This window comes from Ipomoea nil, unplaced genomic scaffold (assembly GCF_001879475.1).
Source record: "Ipomoea nil cultivar Tokyo-kokei standard unplaced genomic scaffold, Asagao_1.1 scaffold2759, whole genome shotgun sequence".
Classification (NCBI taxonomy): Eukaryota; Viridiplantae; Streptophyta; class Magnoliopsida; order Solanales; family Convolvulaceae; genus Ipomoea; species Ipomoea nil.
In genome coordinates this window covers 1949193-1961698 of record NW_017619187.1, presented here as the reverse complement: position 1 = coordinate 1961698, position 12506 = coordinate 1949193, and the positions used below count along the sequence as shown (strand labels likewise).

Sequence of the window (12506 nt, the reverse complement as noted above, 5' to 3'; positions counted from 1 at the left end):
CAATTACCATTATTTTTATTTTTTAATTCAATTCCCAAATATTAATTAGCATGCAGCTCTTAAGAGAGATGAACAGTGTGGTGATATTGATGGGAATGAATTGTATATTGAGTTAAAATTACTTATAGATATTTTATCGAAAGAAAAGATAGGGGTAGTGAGTATATTGAAGTAATTGAAACAGATGGTTTGTTTTCCAAATGCTACTATTGCATATCGAATATTATTGTTGCCTCTGCAGAAATGAGTTTTTGAAAGTTGAAATTTTTGAAATCTTAATTACGATCAAGTGTATTGCAAGAGACTTAATGGAATAGCTTTAATCTCCATTGAAAATGAGCTTTTGGAAGGAATTGATATCAAAAGTTTGGTAAATGATTTTGCGTATAAATGTGCACGACACATGTCACTTGTTAAATGAAATTTTAAATGTTTTTTTTTTTGTACAATATTTATATTTTGATACAACTTTTTGAACAACTATTATTTATATATAGAAATTACTTGAAAAAAAGGGTCCCAAATTAAGATATTGCACAGGGCCCCAATTTTTATTGGAATGGCCCTGCTAGCGGTGGTCGAGTCAGCCACTAAATACAGTGGTGTCAATACTATATTAAAATAATATTTTTCTTTTGCTCATAATTCTCTTATGAATTCTCAAGATTTGACAAAATGTGTAGAAAAATATCGTAACTTCAAAATAAAAAGCGATGCATAAATATTGATGGGGATTTTCTCCCCGAGTCTAGGCTATACGGTGATCGATCTTGGGTCTTTCGTGCCAGCGGATCACGACCCGACCAAACCCGAGCTCCTCACCGTCTCTTCCCGACCTTGTGGCTCACTACGCACCTCTACTAGCAAACCTGCGGGTCTCCTGGCGAGCGCCGTGCGCCCGACCTTATTGGGTCGGGGCCAAAATACCGATCTAGACTCAACAGCGGGGCATGTACCTTCATAAACACTACTGCACGTGTTCGTAACTCCTTCAACTCCGGCCTGAACCTGTGCATGGACTCCCGTGCCCTCTATGCCGAGAGCCCGGAACCTGCCCCATTAGTTTAGCTATAAATACCGTATTTATTACAGAGAGGGAGACTTTGGGCATTTATTAGGAAGTGATCTTTAGCTCGGGAACCTCTAAGTCTCTAGTCCACTGTCAAGTAATCCGAACCTAAAAACTAACCAACAAGCAGACTAGGCATAGGAACCAAGCCCAAAACCGACCTAGTTAGTACCATACACCGTAGAGTAGACACGTCGTATATCACACATCAAATGTAATAATATTTATTAACTAATTTTTTAAAATACCTTTTAAAAACTTTCTATAATTATTACTCCGTATTATGTTGGACAAAAATTATTACTTAGGCAATATATTAAATATAACATCTTAAATCTGAGCTGAGTGTCACATTATGATAATATATATGACACAGAGACAGTAATTAATTAAGGTTGTTTGTTGATATGAATTAAAAAAAAAAAAATTGTATTACCATATGTTTTCTCAATGAGAATACATTAAAATTCCATACACCATGACTAACAAGACCACAAACTTTATTAATATTATTATTATTTTTTCTTCTTCTTCTTAATTACCCTTCCTTCTGACCGGCATGATGCAGACCAGCAAAGTAGGCCTTAGGGTTACTTTCAAAAGCATCCCTGGGAATTTGCTCTCCTCCTCCGCCGGGAGCAACCATCATTCCGGGCCCACGCTCACCTCCGCCACTCCCCTTGGAGGAGATGCCACTGCCGCCGCCGCCTCCACCACCACCACCACCTTTGGCTCCTGCACCAGAATGATACCATCAGTTTCTAGGCTCACCAAAATTTGTTCACCAATTAAAGCTAATCAATTATATACTGCAAATTCCAAAGTTGCATGAATGCATGCAGTTTATTATCCAATAAAGGTCACTTGAATTTCGTACCATAACAGATATATACCAACTCAAAGAGGTTTGCTCATTTCAAATGTCACTATTAAATTATTATTGAAAAGCTCCACCAATCCAAAGGGATCATCATCATCAGGCCGGGTGGAGTATGAGGAACGCATGAAGGAGATATATAAGAGCTCAAATCTCTGAACTTAAAGTGAGGTAGCGTGCAAGTTCTGGGCAAGATGCTGCCGCCATGAAACGACGCGAAATGGAATGTGTTATGTGCTTGAGTGTGGATAAAACAGTAGTTTTCCTCTTCCCAAAGCTAAGCCCGAAAGCCATGACAACAAGAAGCTAGGTTAAGTTGATAATGGCATGCAATTCAAGAAATGCAAGATCGAGTTCGATCTAGTGCTTCATTGGCTGCATGCTCAGCATTCCGGAATTTTAATTATTTTCGATGGTTGCATGCAATTTCTTTATAATATTTTCATGTTTTGGTATTTCCTTTTCTGCCCTATTATATTATATTGTTATTTATTCTGTGATAAAATAATGTTGTTTTCTTTCGTGCGTGTTTTATTTCCAAATTTACAGATCTTCTTTTATTTAAAAGTAGTTTAAAATTTTTGATGTTTTTTTTCTAATGTTTTAAAAAAAAAAATACTAACCCCCCATAGTCAACTCATAAAGGTTTATAAAATTTAGGAGTTGATGTGGAAGGATAAAATGGGTGCCAGGACCCACCGGAGAAGTACGGGTGGAAGGGCCTACGTTAACGCCTAGTCTAACTTGGATTTTCCCCTCCTTTATATCTAATCCAAAAAAAAAAAAAAAAAAAAAAAGGTTTATAAAATTTCTAATCGACCGCAAGTAACATAATCTAACCCTCATGGTCCTTTGTCAAAATAACACTATATCATAATTTATAGTTTTGGGAGGTGGTTTTAGGCGTGAAAATGCTACTTTCTCATTTGGGCAAAGCATTTTGTTTTTAATTTTATGTATGTATATATGTTGGACAAAAATAAGAATATATTACTTAAGCAATATATTAAATATAACATCTTAAATTGGAGTGTCAAGTCAAACATAAAAATATATATGACACACAGAGTAATTAATTAAGGTTGTTTGTTGATATAAGAAATAAATTTGTGTATTACCATATGTTTTTCTCAATGAGAATACATCAAAATTTCATACACCATGACTAGTCATCATCTTCTAAGTCCAACAAGACATCCAACTTTATTAATAATAATAATATTTTTATTTTTATTTCTTCTTCTTGATAATTAGCCTTCCTTCTTCTGAGCGGCATGCAGATCAGCAAAGTAGTCCTTAATTAGGATTAGCTTCAAAAGCGTCCCTGGGAATTTGCTCTCCTTTTCCGCCGGGAGCAACCATCATTCCCGGCCCACGCTCACCTCCGCCGGGAGCAACCGCCGTAGCTGGCCCACTGGCGCCCCCGCCGCAACCTTTGGCTCCTCCACCAGAAGTGGCTCCGCCCTTGAAACCACCTTTAGCCCCTCCTCCTCCGCAACAGCCACCTTCTTTTCCATCACCGCCTCGCTCCCATCCTCAAACTAAGCTAGTGAATATTTTAGGATGCTCTTCAGTTGTTAGTGAGAATGGGTGTGCATTTATGTTATATATATATATATATATATAGATGTGTTAAGTGGCATATAATTAATGAAAGCATGCGTGTATTTTGAGGGGAACGCTTTGGTTTCTGAAGCAAATGGCCCATTACGTCGTTCAAATGTTTTGCTTTTCTTAAAATGGAAATTCTATTCACACCCCCCTTTTTACTATTTGCACCACTTACATAATAGGTCAAACTACTTTATAGGTGATGCTAACTACAAAATGCTATTTACACCATATTATTTAATGTGATCAAAAAACTAATATTTATTTTATATTTTTTTTACAATTAAATTATTAAAAAAAAAAAAAAAAACTTAGCGTCACCTTCTCCGGTGAGAAGGCAACTAGGCTGCCTTCTCATCGGAGAAGGCGACCCAGGTAGTTGGGTAGAAACTACCTGGGTTGCCTTCTCCGGTGAGAAGGCAACCCACCACCCACATATCATTCATGAAAATGGGTTCAAGAGCTCTCTTCTTCTTAGCCATAATCCTCTTCTTCTCAGCTCTCTCTGCCATAGCAGAAGACAGCCATGAGACTTCTGGGCTTGCTATGAACTACTACAAAGAATTTTTAGTATAATCAATTGTCTTGATTTTGTGTTCTTGTATTTTTAAAATCTTTATTTCCATTATTGGATCATACATATATAACCAAACAACATTATTGATAATATTCACATTCCACCCTACTACCAAAGATACAAAATACTTTCACTAAAACTCATCATTATCATTACCAAGTATTTGATACCCATTCCGATTACGATTCCCATGTGCGAACTAAACACACCCTTATTTTTTTCAAAATAATTTATAATTTTTGGAATTTTTAAATTTATATATGTTAAAGGTTTTATGTTACCATTTGATTTAGAGAAACAGATAAACATGAGAGTCTGATGTTGTAAGTGTTTTATACAAAGTTTAGTTGGTTTTTAATGTTCTTGATCTTTAATTACTTGCGTATGCAAGGGCACCAAAATAGTTATTATCAAATTCTAGAGTCATGTTTTAGATTCAAAGATCCTAAGTGGTAGGATTGCAATACAAAGTGTTGATTTCAATGAGTATTGGAACTGGTACAATTCTTGGAATTATGGTTGTAATAATTTGACAAGTGGAGCCTTTAAAAAAATGTCTACAAACTTTACATATTTACATCAACAAAAACTCGTATGAATCTATGTCATGAATCCTTATCCGTGAAATGGATGAATTCAAGATCAAATGTAATATTTATATTAAAATGTAATATTAATAAATATGTGAAAATGTTATTTAATTTTATTTTATATATACTATAGTTTCATTAAATTAAACACAACTACATTATCATTTCAATATAACTATAGTTTCATTTCACAATATACACTCAAATATGTGAAATGTTATTCAGTTTCATTTTATATACGCTGCATTTTCATTTCAACACAACTACAGTTTTATTTCAATTCAATTGCAATTTCATTTGATAATATAAAAATAATACGTGAGGTAGTGTCGTTTTAGATATACTGTAGTGTCAGTTTAGATACATTGTAGCTTCAGTTGAAAATTAATACACTATGCGCGCTCAGTTAACTGTGACGGCGAACCGTTTCTTTAAGTAAAGAAACGATGACATTTTTGGACCGCGTGGCATAGTATAATTGCTGAAAATTGACATGATAAATGTTACAAATTTATTTAAAGCTATTGGGCTTACGTTATTTGTTGTAAATTGGATCGATTATATAATGGTCGCAAATTTAATCAATAGTTATGCTCTAGAAATGTGTTCATCATGCGCATGGTGAACACAGAATATATCCATAATTTCTAAGTTGTAGATTCATAATTTCTATACTGTACATTCATAACATTTATATAGTAGATTCATAATTTCTATAGTGTAGATTTATAATTTCTGTACTGTAGATTTATAATATTTGTACTACGAAGACAAAATAATGTGATTGCGAAGAGAGAAACGTCATTAACAACAAATGAAAAATAAAATTATGAATCTATAGCATAGAAATTATGAATCTACCCATGTGTTTACCATGCGCATGGTAAACACGTTTCCACAACATAATTTGCAAAATTTAATTGGGTCATATATGTTAAGGTGGACATTGTAAAAATTCGGACGAGTAATTTCTTCACGAGTGAATTCAATCCTATAATCTTATCTTCTTTGTTCGATAAATTATTAACTTTTAACAAAAATTAATGATTTTGATCAACACCTTGTCTCTTAAGCATAAGATTGAGGGTTTGATCTCCATCCATGTGAATGGAGCAAATCATTTGGCCAGTCCCCTACCAGTTAGTGTGCTGACAGTAGGGATGAGAAATTAGTTCTGACTATCGACCGGAAGAATACCTTTGAGTAATATAAAAAAAAAGAATTGATCTTGATTTGAAGAGTGAATTCAATCCTATAATATCAACTTCTTTGTTGGATAAATTGTTAACTTTTAACAAAAATTAATGAATTTACAAATACTCAATAAATATATATATATATTTAAGTTGTGATGTTAGTGTTAGTTAATGTGTATCTCCCTTTTTTTTAGCCAAAAGAACACATTTATTTTGCAAACGCAAGCTAAGCACACATTTATTTTACAAAAACATAGATAGATATACACCTACAGTCTCCATAGATATAGCCCAAACTTTATTTATTATTTCTTCTTCTCCTCCGTTAATTACCCTTCTGACCGGCATGCAGACCAGCAAAGTAGCCCTGAGGGTTACTTTCAAAACCACCTCTGGAAATATAGGCTCCTCCTCCACCGGGCGCCACCATCATACCTGACCCACGCGCCCCTCCGCCACCACCACTCCCCTTGGAGGAGCTGCCACCGCCACCTTTGGCTCCTCCACCAGAAGTGCCTCCGCCGCCCTTGCAACCGCCTCCACCAGAACCCCCACCTTTACCCCCTCCTCCTCCGCCGCCTCCACCTCCTTTTCCGCCGCCGCCCCCACCTCCTTTTCCACCGCCTCCCATTGTCAAACTAGTGAATATCTATCTGTTTTATGTTTCGTTAGAGATTTTAGGGTGCTCTTTAATTCCAAGTGAGGGAGGGGTATATATATAAGTGGCATATAATGTAAGCATGCATACGTGTATTTTGAGGGGGACGCTTTGGTTTCTGAAGCAAATGGCCCATTCTGTCCATGTCGCCAAGTGTTGCTGTCGTACATAGGCGTGCTAATGTGCTATCAGCCTATCACTGCTATGTATGCCAAAAGAAAGTACAATAATGGTTAAAAAGAAAAGTCTAGAGTAACATTTTTTATAGAGTTAATACCCAAAATGGTCCCTCGAGTGCCATAATTACCAATTTGGTCCTTAACTATTATTCTTACCCAATTAAGTCATCAACTATGTAACTTTTACTCAATTAAGTCCTCAACTATACAATTCTTACCCAATTTAGTCTATGTATTAATTTGACTGTTTGTTGACTGTCAAAAGTCGGGATAAAATTATAATTTTACAAGATTTCTTCTTCCTCTCCATTTAGCAGCGCCAAACCATGCAGCAATACACTCCGATCAGATTTCGATCGTCAAAAAATCGTTGGAAATCAAATTCATGGACTATCCGATGCATAACCACTACTTCGATACTGACAGGTTTAGAACCCAACCGGAGCTTATTGCTACATGGTTTGGCACTGCTAAATGAGGAGGAAGGAGAAAACTTGTAAAATTACAACTTTATTTCCACTTTTGACAGTCAACAAACAGTCAAATTGACAAAGGACTAAATTAGGTAAAAATTGTATAGTTGAAGACTTAATTGGGTAAGAATGATAGTCGAGGACCAAATTGGTAATTACGACATAGTCGATGGACTATTTTGGGTATTAACTCTTTTTTATAGTAAAATTCTACTTGATTAATACTCCGTATTACATATTTTTAAATAATTTTTGTTCTATTTTTTATTTTCTTGTTCAAAGTCTAATTCTAAAGGCCCCACACTCCGACCCGACAGAGCATGTGAGCGGATGCAAATCCCGGTGACTCAATGGTTTAGTAAATATGGCCAAATGCCGGTACGCACAAGGAATCTGCTATTTTTTATTTTCTGTTTACATAGTTAACTTTGATTCATCCTAGAAAATATGATCACAATTTTTATTTTTTCTTAAAAAGGTAAAATACGTACACCTCCAAACTTTATATGAGAAGTAATCAAATGGGTTCTCGAACTTTTGAAAATTGCATTTAAACGCATAAACATATCGATTTAGTGCATCAAGGTCTAAAACCAATTAATAACCTGTAATAATATCACTAGAGTTCCGACAGTTGTCCAGCAATGTTCTGGTTACTTCTGAGTGAAAACCGGCGACGGGCGACCAGTAGGTAGCCGGAGAAGGCACCTCCTGGTAGCTGGTTTTAACAGTTTAAAAATAATATAAATATATGTTAATTGACTAGATAGTTAGTTTTACCAAACACTTGTAACTATATAATCATAATGTATACAATCAACTATCATATTAGATGTCCCTCGGATGGTCTCTGTGCTCTCTCGATAGTTGATTGTGTTGGTGTTTCGAATTCTCGATTTATTATGTAAATTTTTTGTCTTATTTCTCAAGTATTAAAAAAATTTGAAAAAGAGAGTTTATAATCGTACCGACAAAATTCAAGCTAAAATGTATTACTGAAAAAAATAGTGTCATGACATTAAGAGTTTCTCTCACACACACACATATATAATGATTGGTTCAAATGAGAACATTTCCATGTAATAAGTAAGAATTGATCTTAGACGTATATTAACGTTTATCAATGATTATTAAGAGTACTAATAAACTAAAATGTATAATTAATACCATACTCGGGGAAAATTATACCATTGACCATAGCAACATTGTAAGGTGAAATAAATGTTTTTTTTAATACATTAGGTTTCCCAGTTTGCACTAAATTAACCTTAAGCCCCCATAACCCTTGTCCAAGAGCACTGGAGGAGGTAAATCGCACATGCCACTCCTGGCTATACACTTTGTGCACAAAGAATTATCATCACCTCTGAGCAATTTTTTTAGCTTTGGGTTTTCTAATGACCCGCCATGCCTTCAATTAGAATCCAATCTCCATCCTACCATCAGAGCAAGACTTCTAGGGTGACCAAGTATTGAGCTAAGCCCCTCGGGACAATTTATTAAATGTTTATTGTAATTTAAAAAAAAAATTGTATATTAAATGTGCATAGAATGTATTAAATGTTTATTTTTAGATAATAAATTAAAAATAAACATATATACTATAAATGAACCTTTAAAAATTGAATATATAATATTATAAATATTTTTCTCAAAAAAAAATACTATAATTTTTTTAATATATTAAAAATGAAGACATATATCACTAAGGCAAATTATATCGTGCACCGTAGTACATAATCGATTATGCACCGCGCATCAAAATGACGTCGTTTTGTTAAATGAAAAGAAACGGCATCCGTTTTCCGCCGTTCCGCACCCTTCCGCAAAAAAGTAACTCTGTTATTCAGTTTCATTTTGTATACACTGCAATTTCAGTTCAACACAACTACAGTTTCATTTCGATATAACTACACTTTCATTCAATATTTATAGACTCAAATATGTGAAATGTTATTTAATTTTATTTTATATACACTATAGTTTTATTAAAACACAACTACATGATCATTTTGATATAATTACAGCTTCATTGTACAATATACACTCAAATATGTGAAATATTATTCAGTTTCATTTTATATACACTGCAGTTTAATTTCACCACAACTACAGTATCATTTGATATAACTGCAGTTTCATTTGATAATATAAAAAATAATACGTGAGGCAGTATCGATTTAGATATACTGCAATATCAATTGTTATTTAATACACCAAACATGCAGACTCCATTAACAGTAACGGCAAGCCGTTTCTTTACTTAAAGAAACGGTGTCATTTTTTACCGCGGTGCACGTGCATCACAGTCTACGATATAATGAGTGTATCACTAACGAACCTATCTTATTCTTATGTGGAGTATGGTCTAGAGCATAAGTATTGACATAGTTGGTGTTCCAATTTTGGATAAGAATCAAATCTTCGGTCTCCAATTATTGGGCTTCATTTCCATTATTCCAACCCAATCACGAAAACCGGGCAAATTACACGGGTCTAAATTTATAATTTCTATATTGTAGCTTTATAATTTCTATATTGTAGATTCATAAAATTTGTACGCTAAATTTATAATTTTTAATGTTCATATATATTCTCAATTGTTAAACTTTGTATTCACAAATACATAACTATATGTTCATAGTTCATAATTTGATAACTATACAGTTTAGAAATTATGAATTTACAGTAAAGAAATTATGAATCTACAGTATATATATTATGAATCTGCAGTATAGAAATTATGAATTTACTGTATAAAATTATGAATCTACGATTTAAAAATTATGAATCTACAGTATATATTTTATGAATCTACAGTATAGAAATTATGAATCTAAACCCGTGTGCATCATGCATGGTGCACACGGTTGCACAGCATAACAAATCGAGACATATTTATCACATTCTCCACCAGTCAAAATATTTTTTAATAATTTTTTTTGTTATTCAATGTGATATTTCATTCTTAATTAATTATAGAATAAATTTCAATTTTAGTTATCAATTATTATAATATTATCACCAGAGAAGGCCAGAGGTTTTAGTTTTTTTTTAAAAAATAATTAATAGTTTGATTATTAAATAAATAATAAATAATAAATATTAATGTTTGACTATATTTAATGAAGGTGGTGCAATCCTGGTGAATTCTACTGATATAATGAAGTCAGCAAGTCTTGGATGAGCAATGAAGTCAATACAAATAATGTTTGGATCTCCTATAGCTACTACCATTGTTACTTGACTTGAATGGATCAAACGATCACAACCTTCTCGAAGCATGCATGGGGTCCTTTTTTGTTTATAAATATTATAGGAAAATTATAATTTATGCACTTAATATAAACATTTAAAATTCACGTTATCGTATAATTTTCTCTAATTAGTTTCAAATTAAATGTATAGAATGATTTAATATATTATGATTATTATTTCTTTTATAGATATTCGTATAATGTTTTTAGATAATTAGAATAATATTACTTCTTGTGGGAGTGCAATTATATAAAATATATAATTTGCATATAAAATATATATTTTGTATGATGATTTAATATAATTTGAGATATAAGTTATAATACCTTATATTTATTGATTATTTGTGAATTAATTGCCTCTAATTGAACAAATAAGTAGATGGTCAAAATGATATCATCTTTGATAGTCGATCTTACTGTGATTATACTTAATTTGTTGTGCAATACTCTAATTGAACTTTTTTCTCCTCAAAATTTCTACCAAAAATAAATAAATTAATAAATAAAACTTTATAAAGCATACAATTGAAAGTGAAATAGCTAGTCCAATTAACGTTTTTAGGAACACTAGTCATCGTCTTTGTCCTTAAAATAGGCCCCATGGACAACTTGTACAAGGGTCTTTGATTAAACAAGAAATGAGTTATACGGAGGTTGAGGTGGTGATGAAGACCCTTTAACAACAAGAGAGATGTATAAGTAGAAATAGATGTGCAATGGGCGTGCATCAAGGGTAATAAAGAATTTAATTACTTTGAGGATTCCACACACCCTTCAGAAGGGTAATAAATGTATTAACTTCTTGATCAATTTGGATCAATCTAATAATTAAAAGACGATCACACTTGAGCATTGTATCCATTATATTAATCATTCTTCACCAAGAATATTAAGAATTTAATTACTACTTCCAATTGCTTCAAAGGTTAAAACTTAATTAAAAGATGAGATTATAAATTGCTTTATTTTACTTTTTTTTTTTTTTTTTTTTTTTTACTTTATGATTAAATGAAAGATATGATTGGAAGTTTTAAAGTTTCCAATAATAAGTATGAGGTGAAGATTCACAAAGTTATGTCCTCTTTTTATGCAAATCATATATCTCAGCTTTAATTTAATTTGAATAACTTTAGGACTTGTGCCATACTGCAAAATTAAAGAAAATATGAAGTGGAAGAAAACTTCACAAAAAGATGTTGAAATAGTTATGCAATTTCTTCATCATTTTTCTATGTCCACACAAGTCACAAGCCCTCTTTGACTCACCCTGCCGTTACCAAAGTGGCAAAATTTATTTGACTTAGGTCGGTAGACAATGTCGTGAATAAAAAATTGCAATAATAATTCAGTTATCAAATTCTTTTTCAAAAAGCATTTATTAATTATATTCATTAGGTTATAATTTTAAGTATAATCATCATTAAGTAAGAATTTCGAATTTAAAAATTTTGTAAATAGAAAATTCTCAAAATGGTCATCCAACTATAGCCCTTTTTCAAGTTTTGAATTTAAATTTTGAGCGCAGTGTGAGGCGAGGAAACTCTAGATTTTACACAACAGCTTAAATACATTCAGTCGAAATCTTTATATAATGGAGTATATGAGCTGAATTTCTTATTTTGCCCTTTAATTTAACGCCAAGTTCACACCCAACTAACGGAGGATCAATTTGACTTAAAATCTAATAGTTAAAGGACTAATTTGAATTTAATTAAAAGTCATAAGACCAATTTAAGAAAAGACCATAGTCGGAAGACCATTTTGAGATTTCCTCTTTTGTAAATGAAGCATGCAATGTGACATGGAAAGCTCTTTAGACTAATGCTTAGCTTGACAGAAATTTGAGTTTGAAAAAAATTATTATCATATATTATACAAAAAGTATATTTATATGTGTACCTCATACTATAATGGAATTACATAGCATAAAATAAAATGTCAGATCACAAACATTAAATAATTAACTATCTAAACATACAATTATCACATAACCATTTATGAGCGATAAATTCATGC

General features: G+C 32.6%; 1 protein-coding gene across 1 annotated transcript; it reads right to left on the bottom strand.

The window, feature by feature from the left end:
- Positions 1-1550: 1550 nt before the first annotated feature.
- On the bottom strand, positions 1551-6614 carry LOC109156764 (glycine-rich protein 5-like). The gene is made up of 2 exons (XM_019304595.1): positions 6413-6614; positions 1551-1795 (listed from the first exon to the last, which is right to left on the bottom strand). The coding sequence occupies exons 1-2, from the start codon at positions 6549-6551 to the stop codon at positions 1608-1610; spliced, it is 327 nt and encodes a 108-aa protein (XP_019160140.1). The 5' UTR covers positions 6552-6614; the 3' UTR covers positions 1551-1607.
- Between the last annotated feature and the right edge of the window lie 5892 nt (positions 6615-12506).